At 38.3% G+C, this 15,379-nt stretch overlaps 1 protein-coding gene across 1 annotated transcript in view; it reads left to right on the top strand.

Annotated features, from left to right (window-relative positions):
- The window catches only part of PTCH1 (patched 1), a 74,428-nt gene extending 64,597 nt beyond the window's left edge, over nt 1-9,831 (top strand). The window contains exons 20-24 of the mRNA XM_027874806.1: nt 1,958-2,100; nt 4,312-4,411; nt 5,243-5,497; nt 8,145-8,685; nt 9,532-9,831. Of these exons, the coding sequence (XP_027730607.1) occupies nt 1,958-2,100; nt 4,312-4,411; nt 5,243-5,497; nt 8,145-8,684 (1,038 nt within the window). The 3' untranslated portion in view covers nt 8,685; nt 9,532-9,831. The remainder of the gene's footprint in view (nt 1-1,957; nt 2,101-4,311; nt 4,412-5,242; nt 5,498-8,144; nt 8,686-9,531) is intronic.
- The last annotated feature ends 5,548 nt before the right edge of the window (nt 9,832-15,379 follow it).

The following is a 15,379-nucleotide window of genomic DNA, read 5'->3' on the forward strand; positions in this document are numbered from 1 at the left end:
CTCTCATCTCCTCCGAGCCTTCCTAAACCAACCTTGCTTTTGAAGGGAAGAAAAAGAGATGTGGCTGTAGGAAAGGGACAAATGGAAAGATTTGTACTAGTAAACACATTCCATCACTCAGTGGTCACAAGTTTTATGTTTTAGAAGAAACCCTGTAGTTCCCCACCAGTCCTCTCATTACTGCAGTTCATTTAGTGGAGCTTTTAAAAAAAAAGTGTAAGTGTTATTTCATTAAGTAGAACAATGTGTGAGAGGGGTTTCTCTTGGGAGGGGAAGTGTGACAAGTTAAAAAACAAAGGGACAAAAAACTACAAATATAAACGGGGCTTATTAGCCTTCAATTGAGAAGATACATAATATAATAACATTTTGGTAAAAAAAAAACAGAAAAGGAAAAAAATGCATGGAAATTAAGAATCTGCAGGTCCATTTTCAAAGCCAATGCAAATTAAAACCTCATTGTTTTTTGGTTTTGTTTTTTTTTTTTAAGCTGGAATTGAAAACAAAGGCCTCCAAGAACAGATTTTACAATGGAAATACTAACTGAGATCTTAAACCAAATGGTTCATGCATTCAGTATATAGTATGAACATAAATAACCAAACTAGTGTTGTATAAACAAAATAGGGAATGCCTGCAGTGTTGATACAAGATTTAATTACTTTCATTTAAAGAGTTTCATGATTCACTTGTGAACTAACTTTACTCAGTCACTAGTGACCCTTTTACTGTTTATAGTTCAATTTTTAAAAACTAACAGTACCCCCATTGTATCAAAGATATTCTTTAAATATATTTTCATGTCCTGGATGTGTTAGTTCTATTTAAAGCAACCCTGAGAGACAGTGGAGGAGAGTTTCCAAAAGTGTCCAAATCTTCTTCTATGAAAGACTTTAAGAAAATGTTAAGCAGCCATCAGTCTGATGTGATGTAATAGGATCTAGTCCATAAAGAGAAAAGATAAATTTGATGTTCCTTAAAGATCCTTGTGTCCTAGGGAATGTTCAAAGTACAAATCTAACATGGTTCCTACTTTCTTGGAGCTTATATGCCAAGAAAACTAGATTAATAACATCCCCAACCACTGTATTATAACTAAAACTAGATTGAGCTTAGATATAAAAGTGTGTAAATAACTACTTCTGGATGTGTAGATGTCTGTTTATTTGTTTAGTTCTTAAGTAGGAGTAAGACTAAGAATACCAATTTGAGGAACTAAGCTTCCTGAGTATACAAGCACCAAAAAAGTTGGAAAACAGCTGCTCTCTGTCATCACAAAAACTTATTCTTTTTTTTGAGCTAGTGATTTGATTGCTAATATTTTATCCCAAATACATCATTTTCTTTTTGAAAGTAAGATCCATCTCAACCAAAAATATTTGCAATAGCCCCAAAATGGAAATAACATACTATATGTTCACTAATTGGAGAGTAAGCTGAATAAATTATGGCATATCCATGCAGTATAATATCACAGCACCATAAAAACGTGAAACATATAAAGAAAGATGGAAAGATCCATATGAGGTGATGCTTTATAGTCAGCAGAACCATAATTATATATACATTGATTTTAACTATGTTTTTTTAAAGATCCTTAGAAGACGAAATGGCATGAAAACAGGGCCAAAGGTAGTGGGATTTGATTCAGGCCTATAAGGGGATACGAAACTACCTTATTTGCTTATTTCTTCATTCATTTGGTCCATTTTCACCAAAAATTCCCATTGATATCAGTGTGTACTATCTCCAGCATCAGGCCTTTTGCTTTAGGCCTAGAGTCTAATTAAGCTACTTTGGAGAAACTACAATAACTCAAGAAAAGGAACTGAATCATTCTGGGAAAGCAAATTAGAGGGGCATATTCTTTGAACCCCTAGGATGAAGTTGAGAGTTTTGCTGTGTTAAACTTGGCAATCTAATCATATTATGGGTTTTTATTTTGATCGCTTTACAGGCCTTCCTGACTGCCATTGGAGATAAGAATCGCAGGGCTGTTCTTGCCTTAGAACACATGTTTGCCCCAGTTCTAGATGGGGCAGTATCCACTCTGCTAGGGGTACTGATGCTTGCAGGATCTGAGTTTGATTTCATTGTCAGGTAAGCATTTGGATGCCTATCAGCAATGCTGGTTTACGCATGTGCATGTGCATGCTCATTTGAACAGGCTCTTACAAATTACACCTCACCAAATGCTTAGAGGGTCAAATGAAAGGAAGGTGTATAAATTGCTTCAGATAACCAGGAGGCCTATATAAATGTGTGTTGTTCAAATAGAATGAGTTTCAATGTTGCCACTGCTATCAGTCAAATTTATTTGCCATAAAGTATTATCAAAAGAACCCACAGCTTGATGTTTATACTTACCAAGCATGACCATTAATGGAAACAATCAGTTAGATGCATTTACATATATGTTTCCTATTAGGCAAGAGGTGATAGGTTGTGCGGTGTGGTCCAGAAAACCTGAGTTTTGTTAAGTTAAACAGGGAGAAGTTCCGTGGTCTCAATTTGGCTTTCATTCTTCCTTTAGCTTCTTATTTTGTAGAATTTTTGTATGTCTGAATAACCAGATATAAAGCAAATATTTAACAGAATTTCTATGTTATATCTACTTTCTCTCTAAGGAGCCTTAAATGGTCTTAAAAGGAATCTAGCACTAATCTTCATCCTGCTTTGGTGGGGGAAGGGCACCAAGGGGTTAAATGCCTTTACCTCTTTTCACACAATATAGGCAAGGAACAGAATCTTGGAGGCAAGAATTCCAGATCCCTGATCCAATGCTTGACAGCCCATTCCCTCCCAGAGATATCAGGGTTCCTGTTTCAGGGACTCAGGGGAACTCCAGTCTTCCAGAAATGGATGGATTAGCCTGATAAAGTCCTCACTGAAGTTGAATAAATGTGCAGACATTGTATACACTAAGCAGTCAGAAATATAATCAGCCTGTTTATTCTTCTGTTAGACAGATGAGATGCAAATGTTTTAATGCCTGTTGTTGATATATATCCCAGTCTAAAGTCCTAGCAGTTTACATTAGTGGAAGACATTGATTCGTTCATTTTTACTAATGTAGCTTAAACATTCCAAGTGTTTACAGTACTGAGGTATTTGCATTTTTATAGGAACTCTTTATTTTTTTTTAAATCTAGCGTGGAAACATATAGAGATGTGGTAAAGCTCAGAGCTTGTTCAGTTTTATGATCAGGAGAGCCATTAACAGATAGATATCTTGCCCCCTTCTTCTCTATGACACCCTAACCCCTTCCCTCTCCAGCCCACTTCCATCAAAATTGCCCTATTCTTTGCCCTCGAAATCATTAGTTACAAAAATGCACCCTCCAGTTTAGTCTGAACTCTCCAGCTGTGCCGAATACCAGCTCATGAGACTTTGCTTTTAGTGACAGGTTTACCTTGGTATTCATGAAGGATCCCAGACCTTAGCCCTCAATGGTGGGAAAGGACAGCCACTTGTGCACTTTCCTCTTCTTCCATAATGCTTCAGCCTTTATGTTTGAATTGGCTGATGCAAAACAAGAGTATTCAGAGATGCTAAATTGTTCAACAAAAGATTAGCCTGCAATGCAGCTCTGCTATTGTGGAGTGCTCTTATTCAGTACAATGCTAGAGCTCCCCATAGAATGGGCAGCATTTTCTTTGCAGAAAGCTGGTTCCTGTGTTCTAAAAAGGTTGCAATTTGAGCTATTTGGTAAAACTGGAACTCACAGAATTCTAGGCAGAAAGTTGTGATTAATGAACAGCAAGGGAAAGCCTTACCTGATACACTAGAGATTTAATTAGAGATTCTGCTATAAGATGCAGAAGCATTTCACAGTGGATTAGCTGCTGGGAGAAGGAGGCTTCTTTTCCTCCTGGGCTAAATTGTTTAAATTCTACACCCTTCACTTCATTTGTTTGCTTCTGCTGGGTTTTCACTAATGGGGGCCCCTTTTCATTGTATTTGTGCTTTCAATCTGTTCAGCCATTCAGTTCACATTCCATATTTCTGTGTTTGTGTAACACATTCATAAATAACATTACATGCCACAAGATTTCTGCAAATTAACAAACTAATGTTTTTTTTCTTCCTGTTACCAATTAACACTTGGGTTTGTGGAATATAGCCCTCAAAAGCTCTAAGGTAAAAAAAAAAAGTCTTCCCCTAAATCTGAGCTGTACTTTTATCTTGCCTTTTTTTATGGTATGGCTTCACCATTTTATTGAAAAAACATGTTAAAAATGTTCTGTGTTGTGAAGGAAATTTTTCTGTATTTGTCACTGTACATTTCTCTTTCCTCTTTTATCTTCTAGGTATTTCTTTGCAGTTCTGGCAATCTTAACAATCCTGGGTGTTCTGAATGGATTGGTATTACTTCCGGTACTTTTGTCATTCTTTGGACCCTATCCTGAGGTCAGTAATTATACTTAGCATAGTGTACGATTCATTGACTGACAATGATATTTTTTCCTGGTGTCACTCTTAATTTAGATACTTTATCTACATTTGTTGGTGATTTGCTTTTAAAAAAGCATTTCTGTAATTGTGACTTTTTTGTTCTCTGTTGCATACAAAGGATGTCTTAGGATGTTGTGGTTTTGCTTTTAAATCTACTCATTGATTATTTAAATTTCACTGACCTGGATATGCTCATATAGTTCAGATAAACTTATAGACTATTTTTGTCTGAATTATAGTTAAAAATGTAAGTCATGCCTTTTAGATCTATTTAAACACGAAGGGGAAAGTTTTGTGTCCCACCTTAATTTAGATAGTTCAAAGTCTAGCCTTATTTCCCCTCAATTTGCCTTATATTTCTTTCAATAAACACGTAGACAGACAGACACAAACACACAGACAGACAGAGAGAAAAAGAGGTAGTAGTCTAAGAGAATGTAGGCTACTTGAGGACAAGAACTGTTTTCTTTTTTGTCTTTGAACCCCTAGCATCTAACACAGTGCCTGACACATACTTAACAAATGTATGTTCAATTAAAGTGATTTGAATCCTTATGATTCTTGTAGTAGGGGAAGAGCAGAAACTTGTTTTAAAGCAGGGGCCATTGGGGAAGGAAGGGATACCTGAACACATTATTTTTTTACATATGGTGATTCAGACAGAGAATATATCTTAAGTGACAATTGCTATTTTCTTGTCATTTTGCAAGCATTTATTCACTTATTGAGTGACCTGCTGGAAGGATGATAAAGTGTCTTATGCTATATTTTTAATCCCTTTCCTAGGTTACTCCAGCTAATGGGTTAAACCGACTACCCACTCCCTCCCCTGAGCCACCCCCCAGCATCGTCAGGTTTGCAGTGCCCCCACGACACACAAACAATGGATCTGATTCCTCTGACTCAGAATATAGTTCTCAGACAACAGTGTCTGGCATCAGTGAAGAGCTTTATCAATATGAGACTCAACAGAGTTCATGTGCCCCAGCTCATCAAGTAATAGTGGAAGCCACGGAAAACCCCGTCTTTGCCAGATCCACTGTAAGTAACCCAAGATAAACTAAATGTTAAGTAAGGGGGATTGGGGAAAAGGGTTGAAAGATTGACTCCCCCTACCCTCCCACCAAAAAAAAATGAAAAAGCAGTTGTTAGACACATGTTTTACATATGACAGTGTACTGGGTAGTATACAAAGAGAATTGTAGACAGTGGTTACTTTCCATGTCTGCTGTGAGCTTTAATTCTAGGGCACATGAAAGTCATCTAGAAAAATCAACACAAGTCATAAACCATGCACACATATATGAGTAAAAACTTCAAGTATTCCCTTAGTATATGCTTTAGCTAGTTGGTTAGTGGAAAGACTCTCAGACTTGGAAAAGACATAGCTGGGCAGCTAGGTGGTACAGTGGATAGAGTGTCAGCCCTGGAGTCAGGAGGATCTGAGTTCAAATCCAGCCTCAGACACTTACTAGCTGTGTGACCCCGGGAAAGTCACATAACCCCAATTACCTGGAAAAAAAAAAGAAGACATGGGTTCGAGTCTTGGCTGTACTACTTTTGTGTGACCTTAAGAAAGCCAGGACAGTATCCTTAACTTTTAGAAAGGGTTTTAGGGTTGTAGTTGAAAGACCTGGATTCAAACTCTGACTTTGCTACATAATCCTGGGAGGCCTTGGAAAAGTCACTCAGCATCCCCAAGCCCAACTCAGCTTTGTTATCTCTAAAAATTGGGGATAATAATATCTATACTACCTACTTCTCAATAATATCTACACTACCTACTTCTCAATAATATCTACACTACCTACTTCTCAATAATATCTACACTACCTACTTTTTTTGTATTGTTTTCAATGAGGAAAGACCTTTGTAAACTATAAAGCACTTTCATAAATGTTAACTACTATTGTTATCATTATTATTATTATTACTGGAGTTTACAAAATGTTTTCACATAAACTATCTCATTTTACAATCAAAGCATCCCTTGTGAATAAGTAGGTAGAGCAAAAACCACTCTTCCTATTTTACAGATGAGGAAATGGGGGTTTTGACAAGTGAAGTCAGTTTCCCCAAAGTTCCATAGCTATGTGGCAGACCTAGCAGTCAGACCTGGGTTTCCTGACTCCGAAAGTCCAGCATTCATTCCACCACACCCTATTGTCTTAAGCCAAGTACATTTTAGTGATAAGTTCATTTTTAAATTATGGGTAACGATGAATAGAAAATTCAAATAAGACACACAGGAATGAATAAAGTGGGGAGGGGAGTTATATGTATCAAATCAGCCACACTTAATGTGTTGGTTTTGCTGACTTGTTTGTTTGTTTCTTTCTTTCTTCTGTATTCTTTGATACAAAGGATGATTTTCTGATTCAGAGACTGGAGAGGGAGAGGTTTTTTTTTGGAATTTTGGGGGATTCCAACAAAAAATATCTATAAAAATTTCTGAAATAGCAAAATTAATTGCATAGGAAGAAGGTGCTGCCGTGGTATTTTACAGCTCTAAAGTAACATCCATAACTTTTAGAACAATGCATTTTGTTGTCAGTACTCTTTACTTTTTCCGTTGAAACCCTTTATTTGCCATTAATGTGAAGATTTTTAAAGTTCATAAGGATCTGAGGGAGTAGAGAATTTCTAACACTAATAAGCCTCAAGCACGGATACGTGGGCTATTTTGTTCTCCATGTTCTCATGCAAAAAACAGAAAACAATTTAAAAACTACTATCTGGGAAACAGTTTTGAAGGAAGGAGCAAAATAAAGGTCATGTGTTTCTATTCCTCCTTCCTTTATCCTTTGCTCTCCAGAGTCTCTGGAAGAAGCATGGAGCTCAACTCCAAAAAACTACAACAGCCTTGGAGCTTCCAAGCTATTCTAAATCAATGATTCCTGCAAGTTCCTTCAGAATGTGGGTACTCCCTGGGCTGGACCAATCCAACCTTTCCCATGTAAAAGGGAGAAACCAAGCAAATAACAAAAATATTCCTTCTCTCTTACTGCCCCCATAATAATGCCTATTGAGCTGTAGTGAGAATCTGTTTTTCTTCAGTGGGAGTCTAAAATTATGGACAAGTTGAACCACATTTGAAATTGGTGATGGTTCTTTCAATGGATATGGCTCTCTGCTACTTGAGACTTTGTTGTGGAGACCTAGAAACCAGGCTGCTACCAGTTGACTGGTAGCACTTGGGCTCTGGCTGAACCCAAGCATCTGTTGCCAAAAGTTCCAGAAGGTAGCCATCCACTTGAGAGGCAGAGTTCCACGTTCACCCAGATTGAAAGGGTGGGTAGCAAATTGAGGGAGGTAGGCAGCAGGAATACTTTTCCAGCCATAGCCCAATATTTATAAGTAGGAGCCCTCTTTTCCTGCCAGCAATGTTTGAGACAAGAGTAGCCTGGGAATGGGACCAAATAAATTCTCAAGCCTCACAGTCTGTGAACTCGCACAAGAATATACCTCTTGCAAGAAACTTAGAGCCTTCACTTTGTGTTCCTGGCCCTACTCACCAGTCTCATCCCAGGATTTTCCTGGATTCCCTGAGTGCATTGGAAGCTTCAAGCAGGAAAAAAGCTATACAAGGGTGATGAATAAGAGGTGTAAACTACAGGCCTCTGTGTTAGCAATGCATTCATCCTCTGGGTTGTACCTATTTTAACCAGGTCTTGCCCTCCCTCTGCAGGTGATTCAGCCAGATCCACGACATCATCATCCATCGAGCCCCAGACAACAGCTCCACCTGGATGCTGGACCCCATCCCCCTGGGCACCAGGGCCAGCAGCCACAGAGGGACTCCAGGGAAGGACTGCGCCCGCCCCCTTATAGGCCACGAAGGAACGCTTTTGAAATTTCTACTGAAGGGCATTCTGGACCTAGCAATAGGGACAGAATGGGCCACCGAGGAGCCCGTTTTCATAACCCTCGGAACCCAGCATTCACTGCCATGGGCACTTCTGTGCCAGGATATTGCCAACCTATCACTACTGTGACCGCTTCCGCTTCAGTGACAGTGGCCGTGCACCCTGCCCCTACGCATGGCCGGAACCCTTGGGGAGGAAGCTGCCCATCCTATGAGGGGTACCATGAAACTGACCATGGGGTGTTTGAGGACCCCCATGTACCTTTTAATGTAAGATGTGAGAGGAGGAACTCTAAAATAGAAGTCATAGAGCTGCAAGATGTTGAGTGTGAAGAGAGGACAAGGGGAAACAGCTCCAACTAAGGTATGTTGACATGCTGGTGGTTTTAATTTTTAGTTTGGGAGTTTCATGCATCAACTGACAGGCTTAGGTGTAAAAGACTGAAGGAGTTACTTAGAATTCCTTTATCCTGTCCTCTGAGATGGGGACAGTGTACTAAAATTTCCTAAGCTAAGCTTTGATTTTGCATCATCCATTGTGTTCCTAGGAAAGTTCAATATTATTATTATGAAAATTGAATGGGATAATTTGTGAAAAGCTATTTGTAAACTTTAAAGCACTATGTAAATGTCAGCTGGTATCATTGTTACTCTGATCCCAGTTCTGGTAATTTTTTTTTTTTTTTGCCAATATAACAAAATGCCTCCTGTGCCTCAGGCTTTCTCCTTGTACCTTCCTTTGACACCTTGGGTGATAGGATTTATAGTTGACATGGATCTCAGAGAACATTTAGCCCAGGGGTGGGGAAACTGTGGCCTTGAGGCCACATGTGGCCCTCAAGGTTCTTTGACTAAATCCAAATTCACAGAACAAAGGGCTACACCTGAGGACCTGAAGGGCTGCAGGTTCCCCACCCCTGATCTAGCCCAACCTGTTCATTTTACAAATGAGAAAACTGAGGCCCAAAGTAGAGAATTGGCATGCCCAAGGGGCCCGTAGTAGAAAAAAGCAGAGCTATTGGGCATTTGAACCCAGGCTTCCCGATTCCAAATCAGGTTTTCTTTTCATTAAATACATCATATTGTCTCTCTTACACCAACTGAATGGATTCTGAATTGAGATTCCCCCCCCTTTATTAACTTTATAGATTCATTTTTTAAAAATCTTTACATTTTATTCACTTTTTGCCTTTTTTTCTCTCTTTTTAAGGATAAGAAAAACTGAAGCAAAGAGGCCAAAGATGGGGAACCCCCCCTCTTTCCAGAACTGCTTGAAGAGAACTACTTGGAGTTATGGAAAAGGATGTGCTGCGTCAGGATGACAGTTCACTGTTACTGTAACCTATTGTATTATTTTGTGAAATATTGCTATAAATATTTAAAAGGTGTACACATATGTAATATACAAAGGAACAATGTAATTAGCATAATCTGGAGTTTCTCAGCTCCTGCTAATAGAGCAGAGACGGTCCTTTGGGTGCCCTCTGCTCATTTTGTATATTGACCTCTGTGCTACAAATGAAACTTAATTTACTCTTAAATTTCAGCATTACGTTGCTGCTGCTTAAATATTGTATAATTTACTTGTATAATTCTATGCAAATATTGCTTATGTAATAGGATTATTTTGTAAAGGTATTTGTTTAAAATATTTTTAATTTGCATATCACAACCCTGTGGTAGTATGAAATGTTACTGTTAACTTTCAAACACGCTATGCGTGATAATTTTTGTTTTAATGAGCAGATATGAAGAAAAGTCTTGGTGGCTTCTCTAGGGTTCGTTGTGTTCAGTTCTCTTTGTTTTCGCAATGTGTGTAAACTCTGTGTGTGTGTGCGTCTGTGTGTGTCTGTGTGTGTGTGTCTGTGTGTGTGTGTATGTATGTACTTAATGTACTGTAGCAGTTTTTTTTTGTTTGTTTTTGTTTTTTTACTGTATTGTAACCCTTAGTGGGCTTATTAACCCAACCTTGCTGGAAGAGTCAGGATTTCTTTATTGCTAAGGCCTGGTGGAAAATACACTAGCTTTAACAGCAGGATCCACCAGTGGCCACATCTTTAAATAGTAGAAGGGAAGCTGTGTTCTCTCTGGTCCATATTATCTCCTAAAGCCAATGGCTGTCTTTTACCCCTCAGCAGCAAAGTAAATGTTATTCCATATGGATAGTGGTTGCTGAAATTTTATCATGGCGTATCTCCCTGTACATCTTTGAATCTTGAAATGGCATTAAGGAATTAAATAACATACCTGACAGTGAACCACAACTGTGTCATGAGAATGTGCTCTAGCAATGGCATGGGGAGGATTGATACCATATACCTCATGCCTTAATTGACAGGATCAGTTCCCCCCATTACAGCTAACACAAAATACCAGATTGAGGAGTGGGTTGGGAGGGTAGTAGGCTTGGAAAGGCCACTTGTAAAACCTGTCCTTCTGGGGACTGAGTTCTCTGCTACATATAGATGAAATAGGCTAGCCATCTCATTTGATGAGCTTCTCATTAAGAAGCCAAACTGAGAAGTGATGACTATTTTACCTAGCCATACTTCAGCTCCTGCCCTTAGAATTTTGTCTCTCCTTCAATATTCAATGGGCTGATTGGGACAGTTCTCAGGATCTATTTCTATCTTTTTTTTTTTTTAATACATAGGAAGTTTCCTAGATATGAATGCATAATCAAGGGGGTAAAAACAGCACAGCTGCTGGGCTTCAAAAAATTTCTAGGTTCTGTAGCATAACATGCAAATGGGGGAAAAATTTTTTAATGATGGGAAACATTTCCTGCAGTACTGTTTTTCCTCCCTCTGCTATTATTTACTGTTCTTTGTGCTGTGAAGTTGTCAGAGGAGCAGGAAGCTATGTAATGTGTATATAATACATAGCTTCCTGCTGAAAGGTGACATATTCAAAACCTGTATTTGGGGGCAGGAGGAGGGGGGGATGGTGGCAGATCTCTCCAAACCAGGCATTATTTTCAAGAGATCTGTTCTCCCAATGGTTAGAGTGTCTTCCATTTGGGCTTTTGACTCCCTCATCTCCTATCAAGGGACCAATCAATGATGGTCAGGGAAGCAATTCATACCCAGCTCTGCCTTTCCTTCAACACCAGTCACTTGTTTACAGATAATTTGCATGGGAATTCAAGGTCAAGCTCCTGACCCCATTCTGGCAGTACCTTAAGCTACTGGTTAGAGTACACTAAGGGTTAATCTCAGAACTGCCTATGGTTCCATCCGTCTTACCTAGAAAATCATAGCAAAAAAAAAAAAAAACAGGCCTCCAATTACTACTAGCACTGTAGTGACCTCAGATTTTTTTTTAAAAACTTTGTAACAAAACTGTATAATACTAGTTGGAAGCCACCTACAGCTGCCGAATGTGTGTGTTAGTGTGTCCAAGGCCCTGATGGCTTCCCACTGTTACTGTTATGGTGCCTATCTGTCAGCCACAGCCCTCTGTCCTTGTCCACTTCCAACCGGCCCACCTCTGCTTGCTGTTTTATTTCTTGGATGGAGAAGAATGACCAGGCAAAAGTCCCCAGTTAGGTGTTTTCTTTGAATTCTCTCTGTTTTTGTAACCTCATTGTATTTTCCTTGCCCCTTCTTCACCCTGGCATGTTTGGTGTATGAGTGTTTGTGCCATCTACTGCTTTCTGCAGAGCCTAGAACCTTCTCTCCAATAGTCACATTGGCAAAGGGAGAACTCAGTGGCTGGCAATTATATGTTTTGTTTGTTTAGATGTTAAAATTTTTTCATCTTTGGTGATATTTATATTTTTGTATCATAAGAATGTTTTCCTACAGTATTTGTCATGCCAGTTTATAACAAAAAAAATGCAGGGATTTTATTTCTATTGGAAACATAATTACAGCTATGTTTTTCTTTTGAATGGAATTTTTATTTGTATAGAGTGCTTACTAATGTTAAATAGGACAGAGTATATAACATTTACATTAAGGACTCATTTGTAGCTTTTAGTGTAAGGAGTTAAAAGAAAAAATATTCAAACTGGGTCTCATTATCTGCCTATTTTGGCAGAAATGGGTTTGTGTCATTTCAATTACAAAGATAAAAGTATGCCATATAATTTATTTATATGAAAATTTATTTTTGTAGTGTACATAGTAGTCATCAAGTCTTTTGACAGAAGTATATTTTTAAAGAGTTTATATGTAATGAAACCATAATGTTTTGGAACTTTGCTGAGACATGAGTATGGTGCACACTTTTCATTGTAAAAGGCATTGAGGAAAAGAAAACTTTTAACAGTGTTAAGAGAGTGAGAGTGAATATTCATGCAATTGCGAACTGTTTTAGTTACCATTTGTGATCTAGTGTGGTTCTCATTTTAAACCTTGAAAGTGGAAATGTACAAACTCTCTAAATATTAATGTTAAAACACTGATAGAAAATCTAACATGAATAAAAATATTATAACTTATTGGTTACGTATTTGTTCATAGAATCCTTTTTTTAAAAAAATGAGTAGGAAAGGTGGTCTATTGTTCAAGCCGATTTCAACATAATTCACAATTTTTCAGCCCTTTTGTTGTTGTTGGGTCATTTCAGTAGTGTCTGACTCTTCATGACCCCATTTGGGATTTTCTTGGCAAAGATACTGGAGTGGTTTGCCATTTCCTTCTCCAACTTGACAGATGAGGAACTGTAGAAAACAGGGTTAAATGAATTGCCCTGGGTCACATAGCTAGCTAATAAGTGTCTCAGGTCAGATTTGAACTCACGAAGAGTTCTATCCTGTGGATAGCATGATGCTGCGCCACCTAGCTGCAGATGCTATTAAGGACTTCTTTTCATTCTACTTTACATGTGTGCTCTTGGGATTTTTATGAAGGTTTTTATGGGCCATGTTTTTTAACTTGAAGAAAATTGTTACCTCTCCTCAACTCACATACTGAAAGAATTTTTCCCTCCAGTATGACATCTAACAGAGGGTAAGAGTCAACACTTCCTCCCCACCCCCACCCCCAGTATTATAAACCTAGGCAACATGGCATAGTGGATAGAGACTTGACCTTAAGGCCAGAAAGACTTGGGTTCAAGGCCAACCTCTGGCAAATACTGGCTGAGACCCTGGGACGTCACTTAAACTCTCAGTGCCCAAGGCAGTTTTCTAAGATTATCAATACAGAAAAGCTTCCTCAAAAGGACTTCTCTGTACCAATGAATTCATTGGCCCCATCCCTAGCCTATGGTCACACTGAAATGAACCAGTAGGTAAAGATGTCGCTTTCTGCAACAGTACATCAAATATAAATGGCTATACAAATATCAAATAATCATTTCAGTAATTCTCAACTTGTTTCTAACTGGTATAGATCTATGTATATAAGCCAATTCTAGCTTCATAAATGGTTGTTACAGTGGATAGGGCAGGATTCATCGTTCCTACATTATATAGGATTGAATGAGTCATAGAGAGATTAAATAGTATTTATTTGTTACTGGACTGGGAATCACAGAATTTGAGCCCTAGAAGGCACCTCAGCAACAATTCATACATGAAGGGAATCCCCATTTGTGACATATGTAACAATTGGTCATCCAGCCTCTATGTGGAGGGCTCCAAGGATGTGGAATGCCCCCACCACCACCACCACCACCATCAGACTATATTTCCTACTTTTAGACAGCTTTAATTGTTAACAAAGATTTTCCTCACATCAAGCCTAAATTTGACTCTTTGAAACTTTCACCAGGTGCTCTTGGTCCTGCCTTTTGGAGCCAAATGGAACAAATCTAAACCTTCCTGCTCCCTCCACATTTTGCTGTCTTCACTAAGGCTTTCATCCCCATCTCCCTCTACTGCCCATCTCTCCAGACCTGTACATCATCTCCCAGACATCTCCATGCTTCCTTCCATGTGCCACCATATCCTTTTCCAGCTCTCCTTTATATGCTGTATTCCTTCGTTAGAATGTAAGCTCCTTGAAGACAAGAGTTGTCTTATTTGCTTGTATATATAATTCCAGTGCTTAGCATAAAATCTGGCACATAGGAGGCATTTAATAAATGATCTATATATCTATTTGTCATATTGTCATGAATTCACAGCCCTTCATCCTGATTGCTCTCCTGTGAACACACTAAAGCTTATTGAGATTTTCTTAAACCGTAATGCACAAAACCAAACATAATATTCCAAATGTGGTTTAACTATGACAGAATATAGTGAAACTATTAGCTCGCTATTCCTGGAAAGTATGTTTTTAATACAGCCCAAGAAAACTTTTTTTTTTTTACTACAGTATCACACTGCTAACTCATATTGTGCTTGCAGTCCAGTGAAACCCTTGAGTATTTTTCAGAACAACTGTTATCTAATCATGCCTTCTTCATCCTGTATTTGTGAAATCATTTTTATTAGCCAACTTTTCATTTATCCCTATTCAACGTTCTCTTATTAATTTTCAACCCAGTGCTCTAGATTGATAAGATCTTTTTGAATCCTGATCCTGTCATCCTGTCATCCACTGTGTTAGCTATCCGTTCAGGCTTTGTCATCTCCAAATCTGACAAGCAGACACCTTTATTCAAGTCATTAATAAAATGTTTCAACAGCACAAACTCAAGCAAAAATCCTTAGGGTTTTCCACTGGACACTTTTTACCACATTGACTTTTAACCATCAACAATTCTTTGGAGTCTGGCCATCCAACCAGCTCTGAATCTGTCTGATTGTCTAATTCACATCTCAACATCTTTTCTACACAAATAGTAGGAGATACTTTGTCAAAAGTCCTGCTAAAATCTAGGTAAACTATTCAGAGAATTTTCCTTATTTATAAATTTAGTAATCTTGTCAAAAAGGAAAATTAGGCTAATCTGGCATAGCCTGTTCTTCGTAAAGCCATGATCTTTGTAATTACCACTTCCATTTCTAGATAGTCACCAACCATCCCTCTAATATTCTTAAACCTTCCCAATAAAACAAGTCAAGCTCACCAGCATATAGTTTGCTGATTGTTTTCTTCCCTTTTTTTGAAAATTGGAAGTTACCTTTTTTTTAATCTTAGACGACCTCTCCTTTTTTACAT

Source organism: Vombatus ursinus, unplaced genomic scaffold (assembly GCF_900497805.2).
Source record: "Vombatus ursinus unplaced genomic scaffold, bare-nosed wombat genome assembly UNPS02014807.1, whole genome shotgun sequence".
In the NCBI taxonomy this organism is placed as follows: domain Eukaryota; kingdom Metazoa; phylum Chordata; class Mammalia; order Diprotodontia; family Vombatidae; genus Vombatus; species Vombatus ursinus.